Source organism: Rhea pennata, chromosome 6, assembly GCF_028389875.1.
Source record: "Rhea pennata isolate bPtePen1 chromosome 6, bPtePen1.pri, whole genome shotgun sequence".
Classification (NCBI taxonomy): Eukaryota; Metazoa; Chordata; class Aves; order Rheiformes; family Rheidae; genus Rhea; species Rhea pennata.
In genome coordinates this window covers 9,269,261-9,291,127 of record NC_084668.1, presented here as the reverse complement: position 1 = coordinate 9,291,127, position 21,867 = coordinate 9,269,261, and the positions used below count along the sequence as shown (strand labels likewise).

The window sequence follows — 21,867 nt, the reverse complement described above, 5'->3', positions numbered from 1 at the left end:
CAAAATAAATGATACACACAACCTAGGCACAACAAACTTAGATTTAAACTACTTGGAACTTCCGAGAAAAAGTGATGTCAAACTGAACAGTTCCCAAACATGCTTCAACGGGAGCTATCTGAAATCATCTATCAGATGACTGATTGGAAGAGCTACCCCTACTGCAGGGGCAGGAATGCTCCAACCTCCACAGACAACCAGACACATGCTGGAGACCAAAGGCTAGTTTTCATACTCAGGCTTTTACTACGATCCAGCTCCACAGATCCCTACAGCTGGCTCCCTTCTCCCTGCTGCCCTAGGTCAACACAAGCCAGGTCCAGTGTGGAAACGTGGGAACCTCCACAGCATGCAGCAATCGTTGGTGACAAAGATTGCCTTTAGACCTCCAGAAACCATTAATATTTATGGGTGTTGAAGGATGTGTCTCTAAAAGTTTAAGTTCTGTTGTTACAAACTGTTGGAGAAGATATGGCCAAAGAAGAGAGGATTTAGGATGAGAACTGAGTACTGCAATACCAGAACCCCTTTACAACCAACATTTGCCTTCCTACCAGGTCAGGTATGTGTCTTTCTCAGACACATGCAAAGAGGTCCCTAATCAACTAAACAAGAAGAGGAAAAACATCCATGAAATCAGCTTGGTATCTTGTTGTGCTGGTTTATCTTCCCTGGAAATACTGCTGTGGTAATAGACTCCATAAAAGTTATATAAACACATAATCAATCGGTCTCTTTCAAAATCTTGATCAAATGCCAGACTGTACAAATACGACAAGTATTTAACAAACGAGAGCTCCCTAACAGCTGTAGAGCCAGGGAAAGGACGTTTTGGACGTGGCACAGTTCTAACACAGTTAGAAGACAGCATTCAAAAGAATGCAACCTTGGAAACAATTCTCAAAAATAACAGCTCTGTGACATTAAAATACATTAATTCATTAGATAAAAGTTTGTTCTCCCAAATGGCAAACACTTTCAATTTCACCACCAAAATGTCATGACTCAAACAACAGATGTTTCTCTGAGCTTTTCTCTTAATCTTTACAAAATCCTCCACTCCAGGTAAAGAGCAAGAGACTGACATAACTCACAATCCCTGTGGTAACTTCAAAACAACAGTATTTTGGCCCAGTCACTTGACAGCTGACACCTAATTCTGCTCTCCTGCACTACCACATGTGGTCTGCTGTCCTCCAGGCAACCCTAGAAATTGTTCGTAGCAGCAGACAGCTTAGCCTGGCGGGCGATGTAAGGCATTACCGCACCCTGCCTGCACTGCAACCACAGTCCTTCCTCTGTGCAATAAGCAGGTCATGGTTTCACTTTACTTTTTTGTCTCTGTCTTCATCTTACATTACCTCTCTGTTTGAAAATCGGACACTTCACCCTTGCTGAGGAACTCAAATTAAGATTCTTGTGTAGGTCCTTTGTTGTTACTTAGGTCTTCTGCAGAACTAAGTATTGGAAACATCTTAATTTACCCTATAGCAAACTTACTTAAAACAACTGATCCAAGTCCATGTGTTATACACACACCATTTTGATTAATCTGGGACTTTCTGAACAGTTATAGAGTGAAGTTAGGTTCTTTGGGGGCAGTCAGACATACCTATGCCTTTTGTTTCACATTTTATGGGCTAATTTTGCCAACCCGTCATGGCTAGGGTATTGCAATTCCGCTCTGCACAGCACCTGGAGGGTGCTATTCATCTTCATTTTATAGGTCCACATATACTTTGTGTATGTGATCGCTGTAGGGTGTGCAGGTCATAAGCCCTTCTAGATTAAATTTTGGTGTGTATGTGTTCTTCATTTGTTCTCCACCATCTGATATTATATGTTTTTCAGCTGTAATGAATGGCTCTAGGAGATTAATCCAGTGAGTATACCACAGTCATTTTATTTAGCTTATGTATTCCACTGCTTGTGTTATTTATTACAAATTATTATTTCCATTATTATATGGAAAAGATGCATAAGTATTGCTTAGAGAGGGACTTTGGTAAACTCATCATATCTTACGTGGCATCACGGAGCTGCAGGACCACAACGCTGTCTGAACCCAGACACGCTCCACAGCTAGCTAACTGCTGCTAGATTTCCATCCTTTACATCTTCCAGTTTATGACTTCATCCTCCTTACCCAAGCTGACTGCCGACTGCTTCCGACACTGTCTTTAATTCAAAATTTACTGATAAAATGTCTGTTCTAATGACAAATTTTATAACTGAGAGCCGTTACGGCGATGAGTCCCCAGTTACACCTGCTCCCTGCCTGGACTCTTCTGCTGGAATTATCTATACCATCCTGCTTCGGCTAAAGAGGCAGCTGTTCCTTTGGACAGCAGCAACAGCCATTACTCACCACAGTCTTTATTCATTCACGCTGCTTCTACTTTCCTTGGCTGCAGCTGAAGCGAGAGAGTAACGTGGCAATGCAGTTCTGTCACTTCAGAAACCTCCTTTACCATATAAAAGCTTCAAGAGGACATTATTCTTACTGATTCTTTAAAATTCTCAGGGAAGCCACCCTTAAGTATATTCTCACTGCAGGTCTGCATCTATGTGGTAACACCTGGTACCATTCAGGGTGCACAAAAGATTTTCTGTTCTAATGGAAATTATTATTTCCTATTTCTGCAGACCATATGGCACCATAAAGCCCACAGTGGAGAAGATATTTTAAAGCATGACATTAACTGTGCTGGGTCATTAACAAAGATGAGTAATGTTATCCTCACTGAAGTATAAATTATGCTAACATTTTCAAATTTGGATGAGTAAGGTTGCACCTATAAACGGTGCCTATTTTTCCACTGGTCTGAGACACACATAGGAATCAGCTTGTGCCTGTGTTTGAGAAGAGAACACGTATTCATAGGTATTTCCAGAATACCAATCCAGGTTAAACAGATAAAGGGTTGATCTGATTTGTTATTTTTCTGAAGCTTATAATAGCTAGGTTTATCTCCATCCTTAAGATGTACCTCAGGAAAACAAAACGTTCTTTTATCTGTAATCACTATGTGTACTTTTTGATTGTACTTTAAATTACTAATCAGAGGCACAGCATAGACAATCTTCCTATAAGCAGCAATTTAATTTAAAATACGTTTAGTTCTGCTCAGTTTTGCAGATGCATCACCTTTCTGTTACAGCTTACACAGGTTGCAGCATTCCATAATACTGCCTGGTAAATAACTTACCTACTCTTGTTATCATCAATCCTGTTACTGTGTTCTCGTTATGGATAAATTAATGTGGTTAACTATTAAAGTATACGATGGATGTTCCAATTACTTTTTTCTTCCTGCTTTTACTTTCTTAATGCTATACATTCCAACCAGGAACATTTTTTACATTCCCACCACCTTGATGAATGATTTAAGCAACAGGATATCTTCATCCAACTTATAACCTCTCTGCATGAACCAGTCACACCTGCAAAAACGAGATCACGCCTGCAGGCCTTAATGAGCTTATCAGAACATTGTAACTAGGACTATCCAGATTCCTCACTTACAGATCTGAACTTTTTGTTAAGTCTTTTTCTTGCATTCATCTACCACCAACACAAGTCTGTTTAAAATCAGTTCTGTTCCCAGAATCAAGATTTTATTCTTCTCTTATTGAGGTTGGTCATAAAAGATGATACATGTTTATAAAAAAAATGTAAAACTTCTGGTAAAACACAACAGATGAAACATAACATTGTTGTTTTTATTATGAATTCAATGCATCACAACTGACCTGGGCAGTAATTCTTGTACTGAAATGAAAATAACACATTCCATTGAATGTGAATTCATCACATTCACTTCTAGATGTTAAGCTTCTCACATGTGTTCAAGGTTTTCACTGATCTCGCAAACGAAAACTTCACCTTCAACTTTCCTTCTCTCACAGTAGCTTCCATAGGGATGGTTACTTTGAGAATTACTTGAATGCATATGTAGATGAACACATGATTTTTTCCATAATTGTGCACTTAAAAGCTTCACTTATTGGAATTATACTTAAAAATATGTTTATGTGCTTTTTCTTAAGGAAATCCTCTAACGCCTACAACGGGACTGCAGCTTTACACATCTTCCAACAGAAATATACAACAAAACTTCTCTTAGGACTTCAGATTTTTTTTTCTTCTATCTGTCTGGAGTAAATACATTATTAAATTACTTGCACTACAGTATTTTTAATGACTGTGCTTACCAGTTGCTGTCCTTGGATGCCCCATGCTGCATACTGTAAAACTGAATCCTCTACTTCTGGAGGGTTTAACTCCCAAACTTCCCTTGAAAAAATGTAAACATTTTAAATTGAACACACTGGCATCACCTTATTTATAGAACCATTGACAACCTTATCATACTGAGAAAACAACGTGACCTACCTTGTGTGTATGTTATAAATCACATATGAAGCTGTATAAGAATAATGAAAAACCTGTGAAGAAAAAGAAAGCATGAGAATTATAAATACTGGCATCAGAAAGTATCATTATTACAGTCACAGTCTTTTAATACATAACACAAGTATCCTCATACTGAAATATTTCCTGTATTAATTATAAACAAGAGGTTTGAACGCGGTATGAAGAACATGCACACTCCTCTATTAATCTAACCAGTCACCAAACCTGTGCAATACCTTCACAGGAAAGGTCTCTACCAGGAAAATCTGCATTCTAGTTTAATGAAAGGATTTCATTAAATAAAAGAAAATAAAACCACATACATTAGGCAAATAAATTACACTCTCTTATACTTCTACATCAAGGTATGGTCAAAATCAAAATACAGGTAAGCACAGTTATTTTTGCAATTATTTGCAGTGTTGATAGACGCAGGGTCAAATGATAGTGCTCTGACCACCCAAGCACAGCCCAACCGACTATGTTGCTGCAAAATCAGCATGCAAAAGCCTGCTGGTTACTGCCGTTTGGTTTGATATGGTTTTCCTGAAATATTTTTTCAGTCTGATTTTGCCTAGACTTCTCGGAAATTCAGAGAAAGTTGGTTAATCTGAGATTTTTCAGATTAAATAATTTGGGTAAAATAAGGCCATTTATCAATAAAGCTTCCCAATTTGTCAGGAAGTTTCCAGCCACCTCTGATCTCAGAGAGCTCAGGAGAGAAAAGCAAATTTGACGCAGTCTTACGCTACTGTTGTTACTGGTTGAAAATTTATGTTGAAGTCAACTGAAATCAAAAGAATTATCACTAAAGAGCAAAATACCAAGGTCTGATGTATGATAAGCCAGAAGATCAGTGCTGTAGAAGAGTATGAGACAGCATAAAAGGTGATGTACCAATAACCTGAAGGACTAAAGTCTTTTAAATCTAACCATCTATTGCACATATTTTCCCTGAAATCAAATAGTTTGCTGTATGTATATATACACATACATATACATATATATGTATATAGCTAGTAACAGACATTTTGCTAGCTTCCAAACTTGTGTCATTTATTTTAACCTAGCTCATTTCTTTAACACTACAGCTCACATTATGAAAACAGCATAATTTCATAGTATTAATTAATTTTATTATGATGTACTGAAATTACTTCATCTTCTTAGAATATAAAATATAATTGTGACCAGGTAAGACAGTACTAAGAGAAATTCTTCTTTTTGATGTAAACTACTGTTAGAAAGAGACATCAGGTGACATCTACCAGACTTTCAGCAGCTTTACACGTACAGAGTTACAGTATCTCTGCTTGGCACGTTGAAGACACATTTCTGGACAGTATCAGGCTAGTTCCAGTTAAGATGAAAACAGGTACTTGTGCAAAGGTGAAACTCTGATGTAGAGTATTTGCTGCAAACTCTTTAGCTTATGTTATCTGTACCATGAATCTTTCAGTATCTTCTCCAAAGAGAAAAGACCAGAGATCACACAGCTGTGGTCTCTCTTACAAACCTGAATTCAACCATCTAAATTTGCAACCATCGCACACCTGAGAGGGGCTTGAGAGGCTGTTATTTTGGCTGGAGGTTGTTTAGTAACAGTGATCTGAAACGTCCTTCTGCCAACTCCGTTTCCATTAAAATACACACCAGGAGAATTAGCATGCCCCAAATCCCTGCTGGCCAACACCACAAGTCCACAAAAGCCTGTGAAATTAGTAACTACTTTACACTACAGCTGAATTTCCCTTCTATAAATTCTCCCTTGTAGTCAAGAATCAGTTCCATCCTCTAAGCCTATGGCGATTAACATTGAAAGTGTTGCTTCACTGAAAAGAATCACACATATACCAATAATTATGTCCCAAATTGATTTTTTTTATTACAGCATATGATAAAGTATTTGATCATGCAAGGTACCAGCCTCTTCTGAGAAGTGCTAAGCGTGACAGAAATACAGCTGAACTATAATAATGTTATGATCATCTTGGAAGGTACGAAGACACTAAGAATAATATTCTAAGAATGCTGATAACTACTTATTTTCTCTAAATAGCAATGATATACCTATCGACCACAAATATCTCTATACTATATACATATGTATATGTGTGTATCTATATATATACACACACACACACTTATATATTTATATACCTAGTAGAGTATTTGCTTAGATACCATAGTGCTTAAATTTCAGTAGGGTTTGCAGGAAAAATTAATCCAGTAACAAGACAATGACTATCTGGTAAGACAACGAGACAAATCATTGGCTTCGAAGTTCCTGCTTCCTTTTATACATCTTGTTTTGCTAGAGGTAGGAGAGGGCAGATCAAAGGGCCGTGGTTTCTGCGGCGGGCACCCATTGCACCTTGCCAGCGGCTGCGAAAGGGGGCAGTCCCGTATAGCCAGTGCAGCCAGTGCCAACACAGAGCTGGCAGGAACGGGTCTGCCACCCTTCCAGAAACACCGAAAAGCATGTATCACATAGCATTGCTGGAGGGCGGATGGGTATTTAGAATAGAAACATTTGAAAAACAAATTGCTAGACAGAGTACCTTTTAACAAAGAAAATGCTAAAGTAGTAAGTCATTTTGACGGATTTAACAGAAAACACACATCACAACAAGAAGGGCACTTTATATCCCACTTAAAATTCTCCTCTTTTCTTGTAATAAAATTTCTATCTAAATGTTTATGTAAAAATATTAACATTTTTGTGTTAAAAGCATTACTACCTTTGCAAGAGCTCCACAACCAGAGGACACCAACATTACAGGAGGTCACTTTCAGGCAGAATGCCGACATTTTTCTCGAAATTATTCATGTTAGTTTTATTTTTTAAAAAGAGCACTATGAATAGATAACAAGCAAGACTTTCCTAATTCATCCTGCTTACAATAGCCACATACTAAAACATAATCATTGTGTAAAACAAAAAATGTGAGGCTGTAGCACATCTTACTTCAATCCTCCTATACAATAAGAACAGCTTTCCTAGGAGCAGTTTTGTATAAAGGCCTACCTGCAGCTGAAACACTCTTTTTTGGATGTCCACCCTTCTGGTGAACCTGCAGCTTGCACAGAGCCAGGTCAGCAGCTGGGAGCCCAGGTCTGTCCCTAACGCACTGCACCTGGCAGCACTCAGGTAGGAGCCCAGCTGCAGGCACCAAGCCTGACACCAACCATAATGAATACTGGTGACCCCCCAGAATACTAGGAGCAAACCGTACCCCCCACCACCGGAGATGCCCTCTCTGGGAGGGACATACACAGGCTCTGCCCTACAATTATCTTTTTGTGGAGCTTGCACTAATTAGAATAAAGCTGGCAATTCATGCCGAAGGTTTGCAAAGACACTGAGGGCTCAGATGGTCACAGATCCAGATTTGCTGCCATCTCTCACTGCCTGTCTACAGCCAAAGCTGTTTGTCTTCTTCCAGACTCAAATCTTAAGTGCTATCATTTCCTTTCTGAAATATTTTCAAACATTCCTTATATTCCATGCTTTCTAACTACGGCTGTATTCAAAGACTAAGCTAAGGTTAATCTTTTAAGCACAGGTAGTAAATTACTTTAGCTGTCAAAAAAGTGGCATATATTGAAGTAGTGTGAAACTGAGGAAAAGGGAGGGAGGTTGTAGCAGAAAAAAACTAGTTTTCTAGGTATAAAGAAGAGACTCAATTAAAGAATAAAGAAACAGGGAAAGTCTCCTGGAAGCAGAACAGAGCAGGTGTTTTTCTCTTTTCACTCTTTTTCTCTTTGAAAATAATACATGCATTACAGTCAGTTCTGCACTGTCATATGCATGGAGGAAAATGAAGACAGGAACACGTCCTGGTATCGTTCAGTAATATAACACATTTTAAGGTGGGACACTGAAAGGATCCTTACCTCCATGATTAGCACGGATGCTTGCTAGGGTTCAGGCCTTTCTGCAAACTAAGTAACTTGCATGTTTCTGCTGTAATAAGTTGGAAATTGTTCCACACATTGCTGATTTAAGACCTGTGAAAATGGCTTTTTAGATGAGATAGACAGCATACCTCCCCCTCAATAATACTTATTTCATTTTTCTTTTGCCACAGACTGTAGGCAGCAACTATTCCATATCATACATTTCTTCTGCATTCAGTCTTTCATCAATTTATAAACTGAAGACAGGCTTTCATGTGATGCTGCTCAACACTGAAAAATGTTACCTGCATTTGCATATAAAAATATCAAATTACAAAACTATTTTACAAAGGACCTAAAAGTAAAAGGTGAAAAAAGTAGCTTCAAGACAAATTGCTCCAGTCAAAACAGACTGAAATAACAATCTATTCTTCAGCTAACAGTCAACAATAGAAAGCCCACACTTATCAATCATGATCTGAACTTTTAGATGACATATTGTTCTATGTCCTTTATCCTTATTGTCCTTTATCTTCTGTCTTTCAAGGAATGTCTTTGTCTTTCTAAGGTTTCTAAAAACAAAATATTGTCACAGAACTCAATGCATAGCCCAGCAAGATGTAGGAAAACAAAATGCAATATATGCTTAGCCAAATATACTCTGCTGATTCTGTAATATACTCCAGGAAATACTCAGTTTGCTGTCCTTGAGTGATTTGGAAAATAGCCCTCAGCAGAATACTCTGTGCTAAAAAGCTGCCAAGAAAACCTCACTAGCAATATTTCCACAAGATGATGAGGATCCTCAACTCCAGAGGCACTGAGAAGAGCCAAGGACATCAGAGTCCCACACCATGACCAACACCAAATGTTCACAGCCGCCAAACACCTCGATGCATCCTAAATTGATTCCTGCATTATAAACCAATTATATTCTTTCACATACTATTTATTTTGAGTGATAATGATAGCTCCTTGCTCACTTGGCTTTTTGCAGGGTTGTAAGCAGTGTTCTGTACTTTTATTTTCACCCACACTGACACCCATACAAAGTGTGTAGTCACACTCTGAACAAGTCTCCGCACTTCTCAGTGCTGCTATACCATAAATTCTCCTTTAAGATTCAAATGAGACTTCTCATGGGGCACAACAGTACTCAGTCTGAGCAAGAGTAATAAAAACTGCATGTAAAATAGAAAGGTTAGTATGTGCATCACATTCTGCATTAACAGTTCAGTTATCCCAAAGTTTACCAGCCAAATGGGCTATATTTACGACACTCAGTAGAGTAGAAATGTACTAATAGTAAGACTACTTTCCCTTGGAAAGCCATTCCCTTCCCAATAACTAAAAAAAAAAAAGCAGTGGACTACCATTATACAATTTAAACTGCATGTTATACCAACATGTCCATCCCACTTCTCTCAAAACACACCCATTGACCTGGGAGAGAGCGGTAGCTTCTCAGATAGAAAGGTCTGAAACTATACTAATCTTTTGTGATACTCAATGAGATATTAGATCATTAATGGGCGTATTTACACTTCTGATCACATCAAACAAATTCTAGGGTTTTCAGAGATAACCGCTGAATGAAAATTGATTATATAATTATTCTAAGAATTAGAAAAGAATGATTAGGTTTAGTTGCAGGAAGTTTATACTGTTGCAGCATATGCATGCCTCACAAACAGTATTATTCATAAAACCAGACAGATCAAGAAACAGCTTTTACTGCTTCACAAGCCCAAGAGTCAGTTATTAAGCAATTCAAGCAATTCAAAGCTAAGAAAACCTGACCTAAAAAAGGTTTTTGTGTGCCTGAAAGCTTCTCTATTTTTTCCAGCAACATCAGTTGGTCTAATGAAAAATATTACCTCTTCCCACAGATCTTGTCTCATTTATCTCCTCAGGCCATCATGTCTATAACAACAGTGTTACTGAGAGAGTCAAACAGTCCTGAGCCCAGCTGAAAAAAACCCAGCAATCCAAAACTCGAAACATTATTTCCCAATTAGTCATCTATGTTACAGTATTTTATAAAATCAGTGTGAAACAAGAAATCAGGGAAGAAGACACACTGAAGCAGGGGAAAAGCAGCAATATACCTTGTATGGGCACTTTTTCATTCATTCATGGCCTTTCTCACTTTTGAGATATTCCGTAATGTATTAGTGAAAAGCTTGTGCATGTTTTCCAACTGCCTTGGTTATTGCCAAATACTGGAAATATCAGCTGTTGTACATAGCTTGCAGAATAGCAACACATGCAGGATTCTCCCTTCATCCTCTTTTCTATGATTAAGCATTTCAAGAATTACGGAAAAAATCTACTTATGCTCAAAATCAAGCCAAAGACTTTTCCACAATAAAGTGATTATGAGGCCAAGATAAAAGTTAATCAATCACTCATCATTCACATGAGGAACTACCCCCACAGAGCTATACATGGAACTTCAACTGCAATTCCAAACTCAAACCTGTAATCTTCACTAAAATCTCAAAAATTCACTTTTAAAAGAGAAATATGAAAGAACATTGTTTCCTCTTTTGCCTGCGGGAGAAAAGCCTCTTAGAAGAAAAAGGGTGCCCGCAGAACATGCCACAAACTACATCCACCAAGCAAGGAGCAGAAGCTGAGCAGAGAGAAGATGAGCAGAGCAGCGTAAAACCTGGGACACAGCAGATTTTTATAGATCCCAGAGGGAATCACTGAAACACGTGCACTCAAGCGGTGTGCTGGTGACACAGTCACACCGAGCGCACGTGGTGCAGCAGACACAGCAGGCAGAGCGAGTCTCTGCCGGTAGCTTTGGTTAATCTCTACCACGGATGCACAGGAGCCATCTGGCACCGCACGATTTAACCCCCGTTAACGGGACGTGCAACGAAGCACAGTGCTGAGCTTGGCCCTGCGCGAGCCGGCGGTGCCCCGGCAAAGGCTTCCCAAGCGCGACACTGCACCAGTTCGGGCTGCAACCAGCACCTGCACCCGGCGCGGCGCCACGCGAACTCAGACCAAAAACAAGCGGGACTTCTCTGAAACACACTCTACGGCATGGCACAGACCTGATCTACGTTACCTGATTTTCAACTAGCACACAATGAATCAGGCAAAAGGACTAACTGTATTATGTGCTATTTGCACGATTCGCTAAAGATTCAAATACATATTCATTACATATTCAAATTCACTCTCTATGCAAACTCATAGTCTATACAAATTATTACAATTTATCCCAAACTACACAGAATATATACATCTTATCTATATAAATTATGCAAGTTATCTAAATTATTTCTCCTCTACTTAGTCATATTTACTCTAGGTTTTGCTCTACATATGCTGGTAGACTTTAGTTTTGCAGCAATGAAAGTAAGAACAGACTTTGAGCAGAACATTAACGTTATATAGAAACTCTGTATTTTGACACACACGTGGGATGAACTGGAGACCATCAAATCATATGAGGCCGGACTTTGTCCACTGTGATAGCCTCCTGAAAGCAAATGAGTCACAGAGGGATGACAGTTAGTTTTTGCCTTCTCCAGTCCTGATTTCAAGCAGCAACTTCCACCTATTCTTGCACTTGCAAAAAATGGATCAACTCCTATTCCTCATTTCTGGTTTTATGAGCTGAAGGACACGCGACTCTGCTGGGACTGCGGTGCGAAGACAGTGGCATCAGTAGCTGATGTGCTGAGACAGAACTTTTCATGGTTGAGACAGAGCAATCAAAATGATACATTCTTTTCTTTCCTGTATATTACAAGATATGCGACTTCTCTGTTAGTAATACTTGCAATGGAGTTAATAAGCTGAAATTAGTAGCAGCATGACTACTGCCAAAGGCAAAGTACAGCTGATGGATGGATCCTCCATCCCTTTTTCAATTTACCTACTAAATAAAGTATTAGTATCAGCACTAAAGTTGAAATCCACCTTCCTTTCAAACTGCATTTTAATTTCTTTAAATTTGTGCCACATCTGCTTGTCCAGTCTGACTCCATGCATAGGAACTGCTTTCAAAACAGCTTAAACAATTAAATTTGGCAGGAACGAGTTTGGAGTGCAATATAGTTGGTTGCTTGAGTGTGTAACAAGTGAAGAGAGAGCTCTGTAGCATCAACTTCAGAGTCGCAAATGCATGAAACCAATAGCGATTAACTCTTAAACTGCAAAGGGAAAGCTTTACGAAAATACACACGATATCAGTAAGGGACTAACTCTGTGTATTATGGAAATAATATTGCTTAAAGATTGGAATTCTGTTGATTTCAGGGGATACAAACAAATACAGTGAAACTCACGTTGCGTATTGAATACCCTAAGGCTCAGCTTCCTCTGCGCTGCACTCCGGAAAGGGTCTGCACTGTGCTTCAGTAAAGAGGGGCATTTTGCTATTGTACTTCAGCAAAGTGGTGCATTTTGCTCTTAGTTTCCTGATATTTAGTTTGGCTGTTATTTGCCTGGCCATAGATTCAGCAAGAATTTACATACAAGTTTAATCAGATGAACTGATGACTGATTTCATACAGATTGTATCTGGGGTAGACAGAGGCAGGGAATTTAATTCCTTCGTGAATTGCAGATTTGCACCACAATCCAGTAAACCCTTTAAGCACACTTTAATCTTAAACTGCAGTTAATGATACATTAATGTATAGTTTATGCAGCTAGAAAGGACTGCTGTGATCATCATGCCTGACCTCCTACACCTGTACCAGTTTATAGACTTCTCTCTCCCATTAGTGTGAGAGAGAACTGGAGATTCCTCGTGGAGTCTTCAATGGGTTTTAGAGCAAATCCTGGTAAACAAAAAACAAAGACTCTGTAACAATGAGATAAAATATTTCTACAGATCTCTGAATCCTATTGTTCCAACTCAAATTTTGGAAAAAAAAATAGGGGTAGATTTTGCCCATATCGATGTCTAAACCTCTGTATATTACTACATAACTTTTGGCCTTGTTTCTTAAAGCTCTGTATTTAATTGCAAAGAGCTAATCTAAACTCACATGATGCATTTACGGCACTGAAGTTAAATGACAAGGTTATAACTTTGCAAAGCATCATATTTATTTGTTCCAATCAACATCAATTACTTGTCATGACTGATAACAACCATTGTATATCACTGGTCATAATTTATGGTTAGTATTAACACTTTTGGATATGAAATATTGCCAGCCATAACAATGACATGCTGCCAAGCTAAAATAAATAGAAAGGCGAGACATTTCTAGACATGTAATTTATCTATAAGAAAAAAGGCTGTCAAAGAAGCCTAAACAAGAAAGCACGTCTAGAAAACCTGCTGGAGCCTCAACTGTTCCACATGTAATTTTTCAATAAGATTAATTATCTCAAGAAAAAGACATCTACTATAGAATGTTAATTAATTCACAATCAATTAAACTCAGTTCATCCAACCAACAGTAATGTTTTACCAACCATATTCAAGAATAACTGCAGAATCTTCTTTTTCTTGTGCTACTTCAAGAACTGGATAGACCACCCTATATTTGGATATGCAACTCAATCATTTTTAAATATATAATCATTTCAGATGAGTGAATTATTCAAAAAAGAATGTACTGCATTACTACTTCTGAAACTCTCATATATCACTGTCATTTGAAATTCTATTAGTTACACTACTGTGTAAAATATGTTTTCTGAGTATTGTATGAGATGACTTACTACAAAAATTATATGGAATTTTTTTCTGCCTCATTCACCTTCAACATTACAAAACAGGTATAACTTCACTGAAACCTGACTGTGGAACTGGTAAGCCTCAAGTCTCATGATGTTACCTGATCATTTTTTATACTGATACACATGTACACCCACGTCCTTCTCATGTGTATATTCACTATGATTAAAATTTTGACTTTATGAATATTTCAGGATTTACAGAAACTTTTCTTTTCCTGAATTGCTTTGCAGTAAGTCTCACAATGTGCATGCACATTTTGATCTGGAGGAGGAGAAGGGGAAACAGAAGATACCAGTTCTGATGCCAAAATCAGAACTTTCTCTCCATAGAAATATGAGGCTGTTGCCATTGCTCACTTCTGGTCAGCACAGGTGAAGATCTGGCTTTGAAAAGCCCTTCTCTAAATACTTCCATACCCTCCAATGCTTTATACATCCGATCTGTTCACGGGGTCCTTCCAGTACAATTTAACTGAGTCCCACAGACAAGAGACATCCCTTAGGAATGAGTATCTCCACACATACTGAAAACTGTTAACTGAGACCAAAGTACATTTTAAATCACTGACTCGAAAGCAGAGCTGCATCTGGCTCCTTAGAGTGTTTTGATGGTTCAATTCAGTTTACTCTTCAGGACATTGCAGAAGAAGAATGGGGCCAGCACTTGGTTCTCTTCTCAGTTTTTCTGAGGCAACATGCCTCACGTATTGTATTTGTTCAAACAGCTTGCTAAAGAGGAAATTGGAAATGCAGAAAAAAATACCACCTTGTTTTGAAGAGAAACACATCTAGATGTGGTGATACTTACAGGAACATGTATTAGCGGACTCAAGTGAAACAATATGGGCAAAGAAACAGGCAAAGAAATTTGTGAGAAAGTATTTTCTGGGCTAAAATATTTTGCACAAAACTGAGCTGGAAATGCCCTGAAATTACGATGATGCAAAAGAAAATCAAAGCATATACCAGGACAGTTTCTGAAAAAAGGCTGCAGCTTCAATCTTTTTTCCTTCTCCAGGCAACCTGACTCCTCCAGGCAGCGGCGAGAAGCAGGCATCAGATGCTCCTCAGCTGCTGGCTTGCAGGCGACACTGCGAGATGAAAGGACCGGTGGGGCTAGAGAAGGGAGAAGCAACGGGATCGAAACATATACCTGGAGGGATGAAGAACTGCAACAGGCAAACAGAAAGGAAAACAAGGCTGAGGGAAGCGGACAGGAAAACCAGCAAAGAAAGTAAGATTTAAGAAGGAAGAGAAACAGACAGGGCTAAATATACCGGAAGGAAAAGAAGAGAATCAGAAAAAAATTGAACAAGTATAGAACAAAACTGAACTGAGTCACTTAAAAAGCTGAAAAGGACAAGAGAAAAAATAACAGATCAAAGAGCAGCTGACACGAGAACGAGAATCAAAAGCGAACGGAGAGGCAGCAGGAAGAGCGAGCAGCGCTCAGATTGGCGCTGTGTGGGGGACGGCGGCTCGAAACGAGGCCCCGGGGACTGAGGAAGGAAACGCCTGCAAAGCAGGCTGCTTTTTAGAACCTTCCCCTTTTGGAGGATAAAAGATGTGAGTGAAAAAGCAATACATTCTTCTCAGGAATCTGACCAAATGACAATTCAGGCCTTGAATACGTGAACTTCAGCAACGTGGCACTGAGGAATTGCTACCTTTTTTGGCATCATCCCTACTTGCTGAGCATCGCTATTCCATGAGCCAAGGCAGTTTCATGTGTGATAAATCTTTTTCTTTTGTTCTCCGACTTGGTTATAGCAGACAAATACAGGAAGAATTTCCTAGTAAATCATTAGCATGTCTATGGCATTTCTTAATGATGCTGTACCTTTATCATGCTCTAAAACGTCTTCTGGACTCCCACCTCCCAGCCTTTCAAAAATCAGCCATTCCCTTACAGTCATAAACTACAGTAAAAACATTGAATCAAATAGGTAATTAGACAACATTCTTCATTACCAAAGGTGATCTACACTTTTGATATTTAAAGGCAAATTATCCTACAAGGAAGCTTAATGATAAGTTTCCTTTACATTACTTCCCTCTTGGGACCAACAGAGTCTCCCAGAGCAACACCAGAAGACTCCTTTAATCTCTGGATGTTAGATACTTCAGGGAAATCTTCTAGATGCTAGTGGGATTTTTTTTTTTTAGAGTATTCAAATTTCTCACTCAGTCTTCCATAGAGTTCTGAGAAAATGGCTACTTATCCGCCTTGACTTTTGAGTATTCATATGTGTCTCAGGAGTTTGAGCTGTGAGCAGACTTCCAAACTACTTTTGAAACCATGCAGTTAAATGCTCTTGTACGACAAGCAAACTCTTATGAACCCCCATCCAGCAGGCCTAGGACCCAAACTCACTCCAAAGCATTCTCCAGGATCCCTGCTTATGCTCTTCAAATGGCTTGAGCACTAAAAGCTAGATTTCCTTCCTTCTTACACCAGTTCTGCACTGAAGCGTGAACTCCAGTATCCTTAATGAACCACATCTATGTTAAAACAGCAGGAAAACAGAATTTTGTCCGTAGTAGTAAGTTCATTTTAGGAATAAGTATCATTTAGGCTAAATTTCACCTCTAGCTTTAAAATTCTTTTTCGGTCATGCCCTGTTCATCTCCCTATCTCCATGATTTCTTTGGTGCTACTCATCCCGCTAACTGGCTTATATTGTTCCCCTTCTGTTTCACTTTCTTGCCACAAAACTGAGCAAAATATCACCTCTCTATGCATTTTCCAACAATTGAGCTCACAGCTAGTTATCTACTCCAGCACTTCCTATTAACAATCCACGATGCTTCTTGTAGTCTACTAGGCCTACCTTCACTAATTTTCTTGTATTGTACCATATCTCTGTATTAGTCTCTGTTGTGGCTGCTTTATGATATTATAGATCCTTTGACGGGGGTAACATGAAGTAGACTCTTGTAGCAAATAAAAGACCTCTTCATGACGAAGTGATTAAAAGGTCACAATAAGAGAGCTATTCATTTAGTACAAGGGACTACTTCACAGTGATCTCAAAGAAGCTATAATAAAGTGATGAATACCTCACACCAAACCCATCTCTCCAGGAAACATCTAATCTGGTCCTGTATTTGCAGACAATAAATAGAATTACAAAGGTTAAATTTGTGCAGGTGGTTGACTGCCTTCGCTGAAACATTAATTTATTGCCTAAGACCCCAGGCTAAAAACCTTTTATGCTCAAATACCCCAAAGACTTATTCTTACTTAAAAAGATCATAAAAATTGGATAATAAAGGGCTACATCTTAATATTTCTCTAAAAAGTGGACCCAACCATTTGATCTCGTAGGTCTGTCACACTACCAGTGTTCCTCAGGGCATGGACTGAAGTTTAGTTTAAAGCATGATGTGCAACAAAGGCAACTCTGCAAAGATTTGCTTGAAACACATCTCTGGGACAGCTACATAAAGGTCTAATCTTTGCAATCTACTTCAAGGTATTTCAACTCTCTCTCTCTACGAATTTTAAAAGATCTTTCATTCTACCTGTACCAAAGTAACTGCTAACTCTCATTTTTCAGGAATTCACTTATTCAACACTCATCCTTTCAACACTGTTGAGAGACACAAATGCCAGCAGATATATCTGCTTTCCTGACTGATCTGCTGGCTTAGTCAGAGAAGAGACAGTAGTCAGACAATATTTCTTTCACTGAGGAGCCACGAAACCAGCAAATATTTCTTCTGAGAAGGGTGGGATGGGTTCCTCATGCATAACGTAGCTGGGAGATGACCATGCCATACAGTGAGCTACAACAGAAGAACCACGAGACAGGGTGATTAAAGCATTTGAAAAACACATGGACCTTTTTGTCTTTGCACATTTGCTCTGGGATAAAGTTTTCAATTACAAGGTTATATAATACTTCTCAAAAGATAAAGCGGTGCCAACCATCCCCCCCATGTATATCCACTTGCACAGTGGCTTCAACTGCACCTTTCGATGAAGGTTACCTGTCCTCGATTCAGTGAATGAGCAGTAAATCACAGATTCTAACTGGAAGAGCTACCTAAATACTTCACTGCTTTATCTCACTAACTGTTTGTTCTTTAGGGATGTGACCAGTGAAGATACTTGCACTCATTTTCATACTTTCTCTCTGTATCCTGTTCCTACCACGTTTTGTTCTATTTTTAAACTAATTTAGTTCTTTTTTTGTTCTTGAGTTAAATGTTTCCCGGAGAACTATTTTCTGCTCTTGTTGTACAGTCACAGAACGTAAGAGACCACTTGTTAAATTGCATCAGATATTGGCCCTTTTTAAGTAACAGCAAAACAGCTTTTTCATCTCTTTAGCGCTCTCACCATCAATGGTATATACAGCAAAGGCTACAGGCAAGCCTGCTTCTTCCAGAATCTCTGAAGCAAAAGTTCTTCATTACCGCCACACACCTTCCTTCCATTACCTCCAGGTAACACAACTTTGGTTCCCCTTGTGTTAACACAGCTGATAAAATGCAGTATTTGACAGTGTGCTTTTCTAAGACATTTAAAAGGGCACTGGCAAGCATGCCATTCATCATCTTCACCTACAGCCTTGTCAAAGCAGAGAAAGGCAACTTCAAGAATGAATTCAGTAGAATAGAAAAACTGCCTATATTTTATTCATCTATCTTCGTTGGTACTGACTATATCAAAAGTGGGGGTCACAGACATTTCAGCACAACAGATAGTACAGATGGTGCTGCTTGTATTAATATAGTTCCCCTGAGAATTAATTTTGTTTTGCTTGCAGACCTTTGTTCCCTTGTCTTTCAATGTTTTATAATTTTGTTGATGGTATTTATAGAATTCTCCATCTGTCAACTCACTAGTTTCCCTATTTCCATCAAGAGACATTGGTTCCAAGGGTTCCATTAAAGTCCTGTTCTAATAATCTGTGCAAACAAGATTTACAAGGTAGTGCATCAAGTTTCTGAATCGACTACATTTTGTGGTGGTTGCTAGGCTTGTTGTTCCCCACTACAGGTAACAACATGGGTTTCAGGCTGTTTCGGGCACTTTTTGCCAAGATGAGTTCTCAGGTTGCTATCCTGAGTACAAAGCTGCTTCAGTGATTACACTTCAAAAATGTTTTTCCAATCATCTCTAAGGTGCAGTGAGTGTACATATAATCTTTCACATCAGTCATCAGCTAAGTATCACTAGCACTACATACACTTTTTTCTTAGGTAAGTTAAATGTTTCTATGAACCAGTTTCACTACATTGAGCTGGAAACTCAGCTGGAGTTGCTTATTCCAAACTGCTGCTTCGGAAGTCAATTCTCAAAACCTTCCACCGTGTCACTGCATATTTTCTGAGCTTCTAGTCTGATCTCAAAATCTTTGCAAGAAAGCTAGTGATTTCAGCCAAATAAATGAAGAAACTTCGACAAACAAGAGAGTAAACCATAGAAAGTCAAGACCTAACTACAAAGACATAAAGTGTTTTAATAACATTGTTTTTCCTACGTTTTTTTTTGGCAAGCACGCCTCATTGAAGCCACATTTACCATTGCAAAGACCGAATTAATGTCACCATGAATATTACATATAGAGGTACTTTCTTCTTTTGTGAGCTTGTGTATCTAGTGACTAAAATACTTCTTTTGAATGCTTTACCTACCAACTTCACACAAAAAACAGTGGTTTTTCACATTAAATTTAAATAAACAGACATGCTTAAATTGTTTTCCATTTATACCAGTTCCTATATAACTTTATTTACAGTTCAGATGCTTTAAAACTTCAGCTGCTCCGCCAGGGACTCCAGTCTCATGGAACAGAATGGAGGGCTTGGGGGGATCTGCTTGTGTTTTTGTTTTTGTTGGGACACTTTGCTGCCACTTTGTTTTTGGTGGAACCTTGGTTTCAAATTCAGAATAAGTATATGAAAGGTAAGATTTACCATAGCAATTTATACAGAATATATGCCTGATCCAGAATTAATCATTGGGAAAAAAATCTGTTCATTTCAGTGTGACCTTTGGCTCATTTTGTTATTAAACACATCAGTTACAAAAATCATGCCATTATAGGTACATACTCTGGAAAAAAAAAACAATAAGAAAAGCAATACAGTTCCACAATTAAAGATTCTGGAGGGTTTTGCTAGGGAAGGATTAACAAGTTGAACGGCCTTTCTAACTAGAATCACATAAATTTGTGAAACTCAACATAAATGTTTCAGACTGTATTTTGAAATAAATATTTTCGGTTGAGATTTTGGCCATTCCTCTGACAAAGAAAAGTTGAAAGGGAAAGATTCTTGGCAGAATAAATGCCATTAAGGAAGCAACACTCATTTTAGGCCTTTCAAATTTGATAAAAAATAGTTTACTGCCTGACCCTTTTATAACTCTACCCTTGAGGTAAAAGTATGTTCAAAGAGTTCACTAGAGAAAACGTATCTCTGATGAAACTCCTTTTATTAACCTCAATAAACTTTAATTGGCCCCCTAATGTTGGATTTGCATCCACAAAGAGAAAATAACTTTAAATACGCACCACTAATAAATTGAACACACATGCTCATAGTGATGTACTCCATATGAGAAGCAACAACTACAGATTTGAGGTTATTTGCTCAAGGAAACCACACAGAACGATTCACTCATGGAAACAAACTAACTAGTCAGCAGTGCACAGGGATGGGTCATAACTCGGATGAGTCACTGTACGCTGGAGCTCTCTCATAGGGACAGCAATAGCACAGCTCATGGCCTTTTTGGAGGTATCGTTCTCTGTGTTTCTTCTACATAAACATATACAAGGAATAGACTTCTAAATTTTCCGTAGATGGAAGTACTGAGGTGTCCAACGAAGTCAAGGAGATGTCAATAAGCAAAGAGATGCTTACCTCTCACGTGAACCTCCACGTTCTGTGAGGTGCTGTACCTGTATTCTTAGGAATTCACCTCTAAATCTGACACCTCAGCCCCTGGAAACCTCAGCCCTTGGAAACTGTTACCATGTGCCACTTCTGCATACACTAAAGCCTTCGTAATTGAAACATAAAGAAATTCAATAGATTTTGCATCAAATACCTGATGTAAGATGCTTATATTCCTCTCACATACTCAAGTGGAAAAAATTCCATTATATAATCATTTATTTGACATTTAATTCATCTTCCTTGTAATTCAATGGGCAGAATTAAATGATTAAACCTAAAGTGATTATGTACATAATGAGTAAAAACAGATCAAGTCTTTTTTAATTTCAGTAGTGGGGGTTATAAAAACATTTAAGCATCTTTAATATGAGAAACTATTTAGTAAAATTCACATTTGTGTCCTTTTAAAAATAATAATGGGACTTTAATCAAATTAAGCTTCTTAAATTTTAAAGTAAGCAATGGCTATTTTATAATCTACTGGCCAGATTCTCAGTTGCTGGACTGATTTCTAACTCTGCCTACTCTACTGAGCTATATCCATTTTGAACATCTATATCCTCCTTTAAAGCATTTAGTAGTCTTTTTGAAAACAAATGGTTTGTTTATCAAAAGAGAGGTACAATAGGCTATGCACTCAAGGTTTGGTTTATATCTCAAGTCCTCTGAAAGCTTCTCAGAGACCTTCCATTACATCTATTTCTTGTCAATTTAGCAGGGTTATTACAGAAACTTTATTACTAATAATGATGCAGCAGTTGGAAGGGCTCTTGTTCAGATCTCTTAAATTACATTTTACTTGCAAGATCCTTAAGTTTACCATCGAATCAAGATTAGAAAAAAGAAATGGAAAGATATATGACCCAGGCTTTCTGTAAAGATAAACACCCTGTGTCAGGCCGACACAAGAAGCA

General features: G+C 38.3%; 1 protein-coding gene across 4 annotated transcripts in view; it reads right to left on the bottom strand.

The window, feature by feature from the left end:
• The window catches only part of DPP10 (dipeptidyl peptidase like 10), a 216,147-nt gene that overhangs the window by 69,288 nt on the left and 124,992 nt on the right, over positions 1 to 21,867 (bottom strand). For 3 of the 4 annotated variants that reach the window (XM_062578192.1, XM_062578193.1, XM_062578194.1), the window contains 2 exons: positions 4,397 to 4,449; positions 4,216 to 4,297 (listed from right to left, as the gene is read on the bottom strand). In XM_062578192.1, the coding sequence (XP_062434176.1) occupies positions 4,216 to 4,297; positions 4,397 to 4,449 (135 nt within the window). Of the gene's footprint in view, positions 1 to 4,215; positions 4,298 to 4,396; positions 4,485 to 21,867 lie in introns of all 4 variants that reach the window. The other variant, XM_062578191.1, reaches the window with a different exon arrangement.